Genomic DNA, 14282 nt, shown 5'->3' with positions numbered 1-14282 from the left:
TAATGGCTTGGGATTACTAGTTGGCTTGAAACAGAAGTTACAGCCAAGTTGCACCTTTCCTAAAAATGGGATGTTGAATGTAGAAGTGAGATGCATTACTATTTTTAGCAACAGTTTATAGGTTGGTCCTTTTGTTTTTTTTTTTCCCCTCTTGTTAATTATTGATCCAGTCCTTTGGGATACCTGCCTCCTTCATATTTTATTATTTTATACCTGGCACTTCATATTTTACTTTTGTTGTTATATTCTGTTATTTTAGGATCCCTATTATTTGCAGTCCTTTAGCAAGAGTAACAAGTTTCCTCCCCTGCTTTCTCTTACACTTCTAATTTGCAGAGTAGGCAAAAAGACATTTAAGTGTCCTGGGATTAATAATGTAGGTTAAGTTACCAACATTAAATATGAGCTTTCTGTTTACAGTAGTGCTACTACTGGTGCACAGCAACATAATCCAGATACTTTGCTTATGCAGGATAAATACAGAGCATTCTTATTTTCATCATAAAAGACGATGCTTCACAGCTTATCAGTTATCCTTGCTATTTCTGTCTCTAGAAGTTACATAAGCCATGGATTCTGGGTACCTGTGGGTCAGGATCCTTAGCTGGCATCGGACCAAAATGACTGAGAATTCGACTTTTGAGTGCCTGCTTGAGTGAGTTAAACCACGTATATGCCAGATCATAGACAGAATCGTGGAGGACAAGTAATGCAGCATAGTCTTGTCCTTGCACCTGAAATGAGTAAAGAGAAGGGGAAGGTTACTGTTCAGTTTGCTGTTAGGGAAGGCAGATCATTACTTTAGGGTTTTCTGAGGTGGGTAGGAGAAAAGAGCAAAGAATGCCAAGAGAATTCCAGTATGAATCATGAAAGGTGTGATTTTTTCCCCCTAAAAACAAACTCATTTATCAATTACTTCACATTCTTATAATGTATTCTAAACCAAGGACTCTAATTTGGAGAATAAACACTTCTGGATTGTTATATGAAAATATCTTTTCATAAGCATCCTACAACACAATAAGAGATTATGAAAATAGTTAAAGTTTATTTATCATCTCCTCAAAACAGTAATTTTATCTTCCCACTTAAAACAAAAGCTTATATCAGCCAGAATACTTTGCCTTTTTTTTTTTTTTTAAATAATTGATGTAAATCATTCTGAAGGTGTAGTAGACCCAACCCTGCTCCCTCTTACCTGAAGAGAAGTTTTCTAATTAGCTTCAGAGCAAACAAGCAACTCGCCCCTACCCCACCACCTTTATCAACTGCAGTTACTCTGTCTAGAAGAGTGGGAAGATCTCATCCTGGATTCACTTAGTTTCTAAAATACTCTAGGGAGAACATTCTTCAGCATATGGGCAGTGTGTGCGTGTACTCGTGTAACTCGTATTTCTCATCTTTAACCATGAGCGGTCAGTAAATACCAGTTTAATTTAACAGTAACTGTTCCACAAAACAGAAGTTTGCGTGATATATTTGCTTTGAATTTTAGGTATTATACAGTTTAAATGAAATCTTTTGGATTCACCTTTTGATCCTCAATGTACTCAATATCTGCTGTATTATAGCCATCGCGCTGGCTGTGCTGTATCACCTTAAATCTCCTCTTGCCAATGCTGTCTACAACGGAGCGACCATCAGCAAAGAATTCAACGTTTCTTATCTCCAGAATGCAGCCATAGTCTGCAAACCTATTTAAATCAGAACAAAAGCAAGTAAACAAGTCTTACTCTCTCTACCCTTAGTTCCACAGAACTGCCATACAGCCAGTCCCTACCACAAAGGTACTTACTAGTGTCAGCTAATTCCCATTGTTCACAGTACTGACCTGCTATAGCTCAAATTATTCAACAATTGTTTTCAAAACTATCAAGAATATTCAGGCTGTCTGATCTGATTAACACTAACTGTATGCTTCAGAATACAAGGAATTGCTTATGAAATTGAAAATTATACAGCCCAGAAGCATGCTTTCTCCATAACTCTAGTGTTTTCAATCAAGACAAAAGAACAAATGCAATTCAGAATAATTATGGAAGGGCTATGAAATCTATACATGAAAAACTTCCACATTTTCAGCAGATTTTGTAGGCATGCATTTTGTGTATGTCATACCTTGTAGGTATCCCTCAAAACAAAAGGAAAGAGCTATATACAGAGACAGACATCAAGGTCAAGGCCAATAAGACTGACTGTAAAAGGTTCAATGTAAATGCTCAGCCAGTCCTTACAAAAGTCCTGCTCTACCTCTACAGCCTCCAGTGTATTTAGAACTGTAGCCCAATAGCTTAGCTATTTTCCTAATTTAAAGAACACCTTACCTTACTGCCATTTAAATTTGATTTCTTGTGGCAAAGCATTAGACAGATTTTAAAACAGTTGAAAATATGCTTCCTTTCCACATATTTTTAAGAGGTCTGCAGTTCAACTTTGTATAAAATGCACTAGCTCTGTGTGTTTCAAGACAGATGGGCAGTCATAGAATCCAACTGCTCAAAAGAGAAACTTCAGTCTTTTCAGTGTCTTTAACTGGCATGATTAGGTAGAAGGTCTCTCTACTAGCGAACTATCACATATGTTTATAGTGATGGACCTTTCTGCACCTCTCTCCAAAGGCCTTGCTCCAAACTAAGTGAGGTAGATCAGATGGTCCAAGCATGCTGCTCACTCACCCCTTCACAGGGTCACTGATGCACATCCCAAATTGTTTGGTGCCAGTCTCCATGCACCTTCGAATCATCAGGCGGTAACATGGCTCAAATATGTGCAGAGGGCACGGGACTGTAGGATAAGCCATTGTGCAGACAAATATAGGAACATTCTTATTTAGGCTGTAAAAAAAAAAAAAAAAAAAAAAAAAAAAAAAAAAAAAAAGACACCAGATAGGAAACTTAACCAGAACACTCACAAGGTATAAAATCCATACGTTTTATACAAGAGCATTCTTTAAAATTATTATATCTGTAAATAGAAGTTTAAATTTAGAATATTATTAGTGTAGTAAGTAAAAGCTAAAACTGTTTCTCTTTAAATTGATTATCTGACTAGTTACTGTGGAAACTGATACACCACTTATTAGCAAGAAAGTTTTTAGTTATGCTGTCTGGTTTTGCTCGTGAGAGCATTAAAGCATCTCTGCTATTCTCTTTATAGATTTTCCTTAATCCCACTTCTTCCCTACCCAGTAATTTCTGCCCCCCAGCCTGTAAGACTACTTCCACTTATTGTCTTGCTCTGTGGCTTTCACAGAGGGCTACTGAAAGCAGCTACATTGCTTTATAGCTTGTTTATAAAGTAACATCCCGGATTTCTTCTTATTATTGTTTAGCACAGTGTCCAGTTCTTATGCTTACTCAAAGCACAATTTCACCTGGGCCCTGTTCTCTTTGAATCACTGATACCAAGGAAGAAGCTCTTTTGTCAGCATCTTAGTTTGCGTTCCCCCGCAGCAGGAAGCATTTGTTAGCTAACAGCAGTAGTATTAAACACCAAGTTTTAAATACATGGTTTACATACTTGGAAAGCTCTGCTATTTCCTCTTCATAGATCTTTCTTCTTTCAGTGAGTTCCTCTGGAAGATATCTAGCTATTAACTCCTCCATTAGTACTGTTTTACAGTATTTCCTCATAGCCAAGCACTGCAGTAAAAAACAAAACCAAAAGACACAGAAGCCATTATATTGTCTAGCATTTCAAAGTGTGCGTGGCCTATGCTAAGGCAGTCATCTGTTTGTTCTGTTTTTCTGTGTCTATTGTGCATCAAAACAATCTTAAGGTTGCACTGCCACTGAAGAGTAGTTTATCAAACTATTCCCTACATTAGGGATGTTATTTTAGACAATCTGCAGGTGACCTGCCTTCCCTCCCAGATTTCCCAAGTACAGGCCTGGTTGTAAGGTTTCAACAATGGAGATTATCCAAGCTCTAAGTCACAAGAATTACAAGGGCATTTCAGAAGTCACCTTTTTCTTCAGTTAAGCAATATTACTTTTGAGTTTGGAAGATTCCTGAAGGTGCTACTTGATCCTGTCCTGTGCCCTTGAATTTGTACTGACAACATCCAACCATCATTACCTCTGAGAGCCCTTCTTTGCACAGGGGACATTTTGGGTTGTGATCCAGGCATCTCTCAAGACATTTGAGGCAGAAGGTGTGTCCACAAGGTGTAGTGACAGGTTCATAGAAGAGCCTGGATTGGAAAATCCAAAAGACAAAAAGACAACAATATCGTGTACCAAAACAAAAGAAAAAGCTTTTACCGAAAAGCTTTGCATTAATCCACTAATTTAGCTACTGACTACTCCAGGGATAAAACTGTTCCTTGCTTTTCATTCATGTCTTCATCCAACTTTTGTCTTTATTCAGCTTACAGACTTAATTATTGTCACCCAACGTGGAAAAGGCAGCCCATGAACTCAAATTTTGGTGAATGTGAGGGAGAAATACTGTCTTTAAGTTCAGATAGGCCAGGCCTTCATTATATTCAACACAAGCAATAAATAGAAGCAGAAGTTGGACCATCTAACTTTTTCTGATGAAACTGAGCAATGCTTATACAACTATTAGTGTGGAAATCATGTGATTACTTGTATGTGCTTCGGTCTACCCAAAAGAACTATTTGCAGTAATAGCCCACAAATCATTACAATGAAATGTATTATTACAAACCTGGACTGAGAAAGCAGTTTTGTTGGAATAGACAGTTTTTAAACCTTCAAATGACTGTTTTTCTGGAAAAGCAATGATATTAAATTCATGTTTCATCTAGAAAAAATATTTAATTATATAAGGCCAGGACTTTAAAGTATCTTTATATCTAACCTTTACCCATTTCAAGCACCTCTGGGACACTTATTTTCATGTAGAAAATATTTTTGGCTTATTATAACTATGTGATATTGTAAAGTGATGTTTCCTTGCAAGTAAGTACCATAGAGAGATGTTGATCATTTAAATAATCCTACTAAATCTAAATAACTTTATTTTTTAAATACAAAATCTTCAAAGCTATAAATTAAATTGCTTGGCATATGATATGCTTCACAGCATACTGCGTAATCATTTTAGGGGCTCAAATACTAGCCTAATTTTAGTTTATCAAGTTTATCAAAGCTGCAAACTAAGTTCTATTTTTCTTGTGGAAAGTATAAACATGTAAACCCACATTTATTAATATCTTGAACAAGATGAGTGTACTTAGGAGCATAATTGGCTCTTCACAAGATTGCCATTGCCATTTTATTAAATGTCCTTAGTTACTATAAATATTGACATTTAAGCAAGGGAACATATGAAGAAGCATCTAAAATGCCGCACCTATTATTGCAACTTGACTGTGTCATTGAAAACCCTTATTACTTGTTTGTTTCATGAACAGAAACCTCACTGCCTTACCTTATTGCCCTGAATTACGTAAAATACCAAAATCTACATTATGCTTCAGTAAGAACTGGTTTGCATATGCAATTATTTCGTAGTGACTACTTGAAGTGTTAGCATAAATGCAAGAAATTCCTGTTAAAATGCACGATCCTGCTCTGACTCACTGTAGCCAGCAGCAGCTTTTTCCCCAGTGACTGAGGGACCTGGACCAAGTGTTGTGACTTGCAGAAAGCCGCACTATACAAAAAAGACTTCTTGTGACATCATTTTAAGCTACTGTAACAGCAGAAAATGAGTATTCACGCCTGCTGAGTAATGCTCCCTCATTTCTCACCAACACGTTGCTTTGAGCTTTACTTTTTTTCCCTCCTTGCTGCTGGAGTGAATGTAGATCAATAACATTTTGGCCACCCTACCAGACAAATAAGCTAATAACAGCTCCTGCAGTTAATTGTGAATAGGTCAGTAGGTTACTAGGTAATTAGTCCAAAGTATCTCAGGATCCAAATCCCTAAAATACATCTGACAAACACAGCAGGAAATAATTATGATCAACCTGCATTAATAACATGAAAAAGATCTTGTGACAGCTTCCCTTAGCACAGGCCTTCATTATTGCGGTGTTATAAGGCTGACATCCTTCTAGATGCAAGACTTGCATTTGTGATTGCAATTATACAATCAGCACTAACAAACATGCCTGTACTGTCACAGAACCAGCAATCCTCAAGCTAAATTTGTTTAAGAATGTATTTTAGTCTGTTTCTGATTAACAGAGGATGAGAAAGTAGCACTAATTAATTTCATTAAAAGCACTGAATAATTATTTGTGGACATAATCATAAACTCATTAAAGCCAGATAAGACCAACTGTGTGGCTTTCTGTTAGAGGAAAGTTTGGTTTTTAGCAGTATCAAGTGTTCTTACAGTTGTGTAAAATTTTGGAGCGTGTATTTAGCTGTAGGCAGTTGGGGGTAGAAGGGACAGATATGATTTATTCCAAGCAGAAGCAAGTTTTAGCAGTTGTTCCCTCAAAGGTTTCAGTTTCTTTGAAATAAATTGAAGCACTCCCCCCTACCAGCATATAACAAAGCAAAGAAAATCCTCATTTCTCCAGTCACAGACCTTCAGAAAAAAAAAAAGCCTCTTCATGGATTTTTTTTTTTTTATATCTGATATTCAATAATTGGAATTTTTGTGCAAGACAAACCTTAACATACTTTGTTGATAAATCTGAGTAATTAAAAAGATAAATGTAAGCAATGCCTTAATGCAGAGATCAAGACTCCTGTGAAACACATCTTCCCAGTGTTTCTTTCAAAGTCAGTAACAAAATCTCATTTCTTTTTAAACAAAGCAAGCAGTAAAACATGTGCTTGACAATTTTTTGTTGTTGTTTTGTTTTCTAAAATCAAAGTCATTGCTGTCCTTAAGAAAAAATCTGTTAATTAACTGAGAGAAGAGATCAAAGCAGTACAGTGATAGACTTTGTAAACTAAGGAATTCAGTGCATCTGTTAAGCAATAGAGGAAAAAAAAACATACTTGATTGCTTGCAAGACCCTCCTATTGTCATAGCAAGAACACTAATTTAAATACAAGCTTGCTATATTGGTAATACTTAATAGTTATTTTGTGTATTATATAAACACTATATATGGCTCTGTAAATTCCAGAGGATGAACTGTGGTCAAGTGCACTGGGTCAGTGGGGGGGTGTAACTAGCGAGAAGAAATCTTTCAAACACCTCCACTAACATGTGTAACCCTTCAGTGACCTCACATGTCCTTCCCAGTCATTAATCTGGGGCAGACTGGAAGTACCTATTCATCACAGTGCTCAAAACCAAAGATCTAGAAATGCATTAATGGAATAATAATTATAATAAAGGTTGGTTTCAAGTCAGAGGGAAAACTACAAGTAAGCTAGAAAATCTCTAGACTGAAAATGGAAAAGAGATCCAGTTTCAAAGCTAATGACATCCACAAGGAAATAATGGATACCTCATACACAGGGAGCAGTCCAGATCCGATGGATCCACAGATTCAAATGGAGTGTGTTGCCCAGTGCCATTTCCTTTCGTATCAACCGCATCTAACAATAAAAAACATATTACAGTATGATTGGGCACTGATACGAAAGCATAACCTGCAGCTGTACATCTACAACCAGCATCTGATATTTAAACATGCATTGTATTTACTTGGAAGTTACTGAACCATTGAGCATCATTACAGTAATTTCTACACAAAGCATCAAACTCAGCTTTGACACAAATAAACACACCTCCCCTTAATTTTGGTGACATTATGCCAGCTTACAGAGGGTTGAATTTAGGCTTGCATTAACAACATCAAAATATATTTTGCTGGAAGCCTTAAGTGGGACAAGTTTTGCTATCATTCTACTCTACATCCCACACTGCGAAAAAAGGGGCTAGACCTCAGATGTCAAAAACAAACGGAATTAATGCTTAAGCATAATTTTCTTTATTATTTTTAATTGATACGGAAAGTGCCAGAAGTACATGTAACAATGTTCCTTAAAAGATTCAGAGCTCTGCTGATAAACGAGCAATTGACTCAACATTCTTAGCTACCTTTTAGACTAACTTTTTTTTTTTTTTTTTTTTTTTTTTTTTTACAAGGAAGGTTCCACATCATGCCCTGATTAAACTATAAAAATCAAAGTGTAATTTGGACCCTCTTAAATTTTGTGTGAGCAAAAACTCTGATTGCATGTCATGGAACTTATCCTGTGTGCAATTCAACATACCTTTCTTCATGAGCTTGCAGGGCACCTCAGCATTTCTCACCTCCTCCGAGCAGCCCTTCCTTTTTAGGAGGCTGCGCTTATCAGAAATGAGAAAGGCAGACTCTGCAATGGAGGCGAGTTTGTTCTCCTCCTCTAAGCAGTCCTTTTTACTCTCTGTGATTTGTATGGATTTCCTCAAGCTGCCAGAAGTAGTTACATCTGGTTCCTCTTGAATAGGAAAACCCTTTTTCTGTTCCACATTTACCTGTGTAAAGAGAGGATTGACATTAGAACATCAATCTTCCATCAACTTGGTAAGGAAAAAAAAAAAAAAATCAAACATGTCATAAGTCTTTAATATTGTGAATCACCAGGAAGGACTTTGTCAGTCAAGGAACAGCAGTTTGAGAATTACTCTGTCAGGGCTTGATTTCAATGAAAAATAACTGCAAACTATCCTCCCCTCCCTCCCCCAGTATCATCGAGTATATTCAGCCTTTGTGCATGGCTTTATAGTTTGGCCATGAAATTCAAGCAGAGATCTGGCTAAATGTCAGGTTAAATACATTGTTATCGCTTAACCCAAGGAAAAATACATATTGTTTCTATCATAAGGATGGTATTAACCATCAAAACAACCAAAACAATGTGAGTTTCATTCTAAGGAAGCTGTATAAACATGCAATTTAAAACAGGAAAAAAAATGCACAGCTTCCTTCAGAGAGAGACTTCTTTTGCAAAGGATAAAACAACCATTCTCTATCCTGTTATGGCTACAGAACAACCTGTGAGCAGCCATTCCATAGGACTTCACCTATCAGCTTGTCACACCAATTCTCCAGATGAGCCTGAAAGCAGGTACTGTGAATTGTGATCAGGATGATGTTTAACATGTAGAAAGATGAGTGAACTGTCCCTCAAATGACTTACTTCATGACAGGCTTGTATGAAGGGATTTCTTTTCAGAGTATCCTAAAAGCCTTTCCAGAAGGCAAGGTCACTGATTATTCTTAACAGTCTCAACAAGGCAATGCAAAATCTACCATTTTTGTTTGTAGGGACTAGTCAAGTTTTCTTCTACATGTACAGCATATGCAGATCCTATTCTCAAAGTTCAGGTCTTAATGAAGCAGAAGGGGTCCTTACCCAAACCTGTGAATTTAAACCTCTACAGCTTTTCACAAAACTCTGGCTATGAAAACCAAGTTATGGTCTCGCTAATATAAATTATGTGGCTCTACAATAATCTCTAATCAGCTTATAGGAACTGAACACAGGATGACTTTGTTGCTGACACATCAGTTACAGTTCAAGCTAAAACCCTGTATTTGAGTATTTCAAGGCCCTTGAGGGTATCTCAATCCGTACTTCAGAGGCTCTTTTCTACTACCAGCTACTCAGAAGAGCTAAAGGCAGCAATAGTACCCACTCAATTCTTACATAAAATTTGTAAGAACAACAGAGGGCTTCAATTAAAGAAACAGAAGAAGTCAGTAAGACTTCAGTAGGCCCACATTGTTTTTTGTATGTTCTGTAACACAGTATGTCTGAAAAAACGCATCATCCCATCTCCCAGAGATGAAAAGGAGAGAAGGCTTCCCCACGTGAACATAAAACACACAGCAAAATTAAGAACCACACATCAGACTCGATCTTTACCTTGAGCAACCTTTGTAGGTTATGGCTGGTGCCTCCAGATCCCACTGAATTTAGGAGATTCCCCTTTAATCTAGAGTGATGTGACAACAGCTGCAGGATATCTGGTAAGTGTTCCTGAGCATTTCCCGGGATGAGTGAAAACAAACTAAGTAGAAGCTGTGATATAAAACAGAATACTTCACTGCTTAGTTCCTTCCTTGCAAGCTCTAAATGAAAAAGCAAGTAAGGGAATAGCTGACAAGCATCCTTGATTTTTTTAAAAAAACGTTTAAAAGAGCCCTTTAGTCTAGGATAAGAGAAAAAAGTGCACAAGCTAAAGCAATACAGGCCAAGCAAACAGAGGAGACATTTTTGGAGTTAAACAAGCCCATACATTACTAACCATTCTCTAAATGAAACACACACCTATGTCCTGTTTTTCTGCAGTTCACCATAAATTACTAACATCTTTATTTTTTGCTGCACATCAGATATTTCACTGAGTTTACTAAGTACAGAAAGCACTCATCTCAATCCAAGTTCAGTTAAGTGTTTCTGATACTGTAAATTATAACTATTTCTATTCACTCGTGAGAATAGAAAAGTGTAGTCAGGAGAAAAATGCTCTCTTCATTTGCTATCAGAAAATAAATGAATCTGTATCTAGTTGCAACTTGTAGCCACTCGTACAGCACATCTCATCAGATGATTATGAAAGAAACAGATGAATGGAAAATTTGCACACTTTGAAAACTAATTTCAACATACAACAGAGGCGATCCTGTTGATGCCTGAGGAAGCTGTATGGCAGCTAAGATGGCTTTTTAAAGCCAAAAAAGATTCCAAAGGATCAAGCTATGTCAAAACTAACACAGACAGACAGTTAATAAAAGCAGAACATCACAGTTACACCCAAAGAATTTGGTAAGAAGTAGTTTGACATTGTTATGCAAACAGCCTTGGAAATGACCCAGTAGAATACTGCATCATGGATGAACTCTGTGTCTGATGAGTGCCCAAGTAATTCTTTCAGTCACAAGCAGCCAAGATTTTTCTCAGAACCCCACTGCTCAGAAATCAGGTGTCTCAGATAAAGCTCTTTGGAGTCTGAATTTAGAATCATATCTGTTTATTCCTGCCCTTCTTGCTCTAGTGCATAGGAAGTCTCCCAGCATGACTATGAAAAAACAAGTTATGATACAATGATGGTGAAAGACTGCATGGTGAAACACTGGCAAGAAAAAAAAAGGTCCAACCAAGCCAGAAAGCTAAACAAATAACAATGAGAAAAAAATCACAGGAAATGGAAGTCTCAACCATATACAAAGTGAGATACAAATCTGGCTGCACTGCAGCCACCCAGGTTATAACTTCCTCAGTTAATTTCATGAACAGTGCTTCACTGCAAGAATGCTACTGTGCTTCTGAAAGGCTTTTCATGTCACAGCAGTCAGCAGCCCAGAGGTTCACAACCCACCAGCCACTGAAAAGCATGAGCACACTGTCATGAAAGAAAAATCAGTATAATGAAAACAGAAGTATTACTTCTTTATTATCATAAGCTATTGTTGCTGTGACGCTAAGCCTTTCAGCTACAACAGAAAATGATTGATTGTCAAAACGCTAATTTCTGAAGTGGTGGGCAAAGTAGTACTAGCAAATTTTACAAAATCTCTAGGAATCCACATCAACTTCAGCTGCTGCTGAAAAAAGGCTCACCGCAGACCTATTTTGTTGCTTTTTTGGCGTTAATTATTAGCAACCTTTAAAAACTATTTTAAAAACAGCTCTTTTGTTGACTGCTTCCTTCCACGCCTCCTTCACACACCGATACTCAGCACAGCACGACCGGCAGTAGGAAGAGAGCTGCTGCTCCCAAGTGGAGTTTGAGGGGTGCTGCGTGTTGCGTTCTAGCAGTCAACAGCCTGATACAACATTCAATAGCAACTCCCCCCCCTTTTGCACTCTCGCTGGCAATACCTTGCTAAGCTAGGAAAGAGAACATTAGTTTGATTATAGGGAATCACAATAGTCCGTGGGTGGTGATTATTAACAATTGACATTTACTTCAAGATTACTGATGCTAGCACTGTGAATAACTGTTTCCACATAGTATCTGCCTAGTATGTTTATTTTACTACCTCCCTACCTCCAAGAAAGGGATACACATAAGCCCAAAATTTGAACAACAGCCTGGACATCCCTCCACCCAGCCCTTCACAGTAATGAGAGAGGGGCAGGGGAAAGAATAAAAACTCTTTTTCTATGACAGGCCACTGAAAACAACATAGTTCCAGATGATTTAGGGAACTTACCTTCTGAGCCTCAGACTTGGCAGTCTTGTTCCCAGTATCTAGAGCAAGGCAGAATAGGAACTCTCTTAAAGCTTCTTCTGTTTTCCCCAGATTAGCTAATGCTTGTCCTTTCCTTAAGTGACCCTGCAACACAACACATCCACAGTTGCAGCTTTCATTCATTTTGTTGTGAGAATGCAATAAAAGCAAGATGAAGCAATAGAAAATCTTTCCAGACAGAGAAAGTTAGGCAGGGATAATTCACTAAAACAGTCTATTATACCTTGACACCACCAACGCCTGCATTTCAAGCTCTTACAGGCAGAACAGGGATATTCTCCAACTCGGGCAGATATAATTCTCACAGCACCTGAGCCCAGCTGATCTTGGAGAAATCTACTTCCCCTACATTAATCTCCTAACTAGTGATTACTTCCTTATATAAAGATATAAGCACAACATCCAGTTTTTAGAAACAGTTCATGAACTTGAGATGCCTGCAGGTCAAAAACAACAGCGCTAGCTCATCCTCCAGGATTATCACTCTCTTCTTTCACCCCAGAAAGCTCAAGAATACCATGGTTCAATGTCTGTAAGCCACAAGAGTCCAAGAAATTACAAGACAAAGCTTGCCTCAGATTCAGCTCTGACCAAGGCAATGGTTTTCTATCCAGGACAGCAGCATAAAAAGCAACTGGAGTCAGAACTTACTTTCAACCAGTACGGCTGAAGTCTGCATGCTGTTTCTGCATCATGCAATGCCTCTTCGCAAGCTTTCAAAGTAGAGTTAATCTGGGACCGGTTGCTGTATAGTAAGTGGTCATTTGGGGCTTTAGGAAATAAGAGAAATTGGTTGATTAACTTAACTTAAAAGTAGTTACATAAGCTTTACTCTTTTCAAATTTATTTTTGAAGCACACGCTGTTCCTCACAAGTTGTGCATAAAAAAAAACAATATACCCAGTCTTTAAATAACCGTGTAGTAAACGAAATATGGAAACCTCTTCGTGCAGCTCCAGCCCAAGTGCCAGCTACACATTACATAACCGCAGGAAACATTGCATAAAGAAGCGCCCAGACACTTGCACAATAAAATCACCGGCTCCGACCGAGGACCAGAAACTTACAGGAGACATTTGGGGTGGCAGGAGGAAGGCTGCTATTGTGTAGACGGGAGTTTCAAAATTGCAAGCGTGAAAGTTTCGAGGGGCGGGCGCGGTTCCCTCCGTGCCGCTGCTGGAGGTGGGAAGAGGAGCGCTGCCCACAGGCACCTGTCCCCGCCGCAGCAGGGCACAGGGGGCTCGCAGCTCGGCACCCGCTGCTGGCAGCACTCGGGGCTCGCAGGGGGGGGCTCGGGGCAGCCCCGCAGCCGGCTCCCCCCTTCCCTCCCAGCTCCTTACACAACGGGGCCGGACCGCAGGCTCCCGGCTTATGCAACCGCTGCTCTCCTGACCCACTTTCACCGCGGGACGGAGCCTCCCAGCTCCCCCCCCCTCCACCTCCGCCTTCCTCACCTAGGCTGAGCGCCTCGTTGTACTTCTGCAGGGCGGCTTGCAGCTTCTTCTCCTCGTACAGGCGGTTCCCTTCGTGGCGGAGCTGCGACGCCTTCACTTGGCAGGGGAACCACTTGGCCAGCAGGTTGCTGAGGATGACATTGACCCGCGGGAGCTGCCCGCCCGCCGCGCCGCCCTCCTCCCGGCACAGCACGCAGCGGGCCCGCGGCGGCCGCTCCCTCTCCAGGCACTTTTTGCAGAACGTGTGGCCGCAGGGCAGCGACACGGGCTCGAAGAGGAAGCCCTGGCACTTGCGGCAGCCGAACACCTCCCAGTCGCGGGGCTGCTGCTGCTGCTGCGGGGGGCCGCTGGCGGCGGCGGGCAGCCCTTCCCTCAGCCGCACGCCCCGCGCCAGGCACTCCACCAGCCGCCCCAGCTGCTCGGCCCGCAGCTGCCGGTGCCGGGACGCCAGGCGGTACAGCGGCAGCGCCTCGGGCAGCCTCCCGGCGGCCGCCAGCCCGTCGGCCCGCCCCAGCAGCGCCCGCCACTCGGGGGCCCGGCTGCCGCCCGCCGCCAGCTGCTGCAGCACCAGCGGGGGCTCCGGCGGCGGCTGGCGGGACCCCATGGCGGCGGCGGCGGCGCCCCTCAGCGAGGCGGGCGGGCGGGGGGCGCGGCGGGGCCCCGGCGGGCCATGGTGCTGCCGCCCCGCGCCGGGAGCG

General features: G+C 40.5%; 2 protein-coding genes across 3 annotated transcripts in view; one reads left to right on the top strand and one right to left on the bottom strand.

Moving 5' to 3' along the window:
* KIAA1210 overlaps positions 1-14282 on the top strand; it is a 105679-nt gene that overhangs the window by 83247 nt on the left and 8150 nt on the right. The gene's annotated exons all lie outside the window — the stretch shown is intronic.
* Positions 1-14282, bottom strand: part of LONRF3 (LON peptidase N-terminal domain and ring finger 3) — a 15835-nt gene extending 1553 nt beyond the window's left edge. Inside the window, exons 1-11 of one of the 2 annotated variants that reach the window (XM_084534775.1) lie at positions 13585-14265; positions 12782-12900; positions 12092-12214; positions 9798-9953; positions 8160-8403; positions 7388-7478; positions 4078-4192; positions 3520-3641; positions 2676-2834; positions 1532-1694; positions 585-734 (exon numbers count right to left, since the gene is read on the bottom strand). In XM_084534775.1, the coding sequence (XP_084390901.1) occupies positions 585-734; positions 1532-1694; positions 2676-2834; positions 3520-3641; positions 4078-4192; positions 7388-7478; positions 8160-8403; positions 9798-9953; positions 12092-12214; positions 12782-12900; positions 13585-14188 (2046 nt within the window). In that variant the 5' untranslated portion in view covers positions 14189-14265. Of the gene's footprint in view, positions 1-584; positions 735-1531; positions 1695-2675; positions 2835-3519; positions 3642-4077; positions 4193-7387; positions 7479-8159; positions 8404-9797; positions 9954-12091; positions 12215-12781; positions 12901-13584 lie in introns of both variants that reach the window. The other variant, XM_084534776.1, reaches the window with a different exon arrangement.

Source organism: Aythya ferina, assembly GCF_964211825.1.
Source record: "Aythya ferina genome assembly, chromosome: 13".
Lineage (NCBI taxonomy): Eukaryota > Metazoa > Chordata > Aves > Anseriformes > Anatidae > Aythya > Aythya ferina.
The sequence above is the reverse complement of the archived record's forward strand: the minus strand, read 5'-3'. Positions and strand labels throughout refer to the sequence as shown.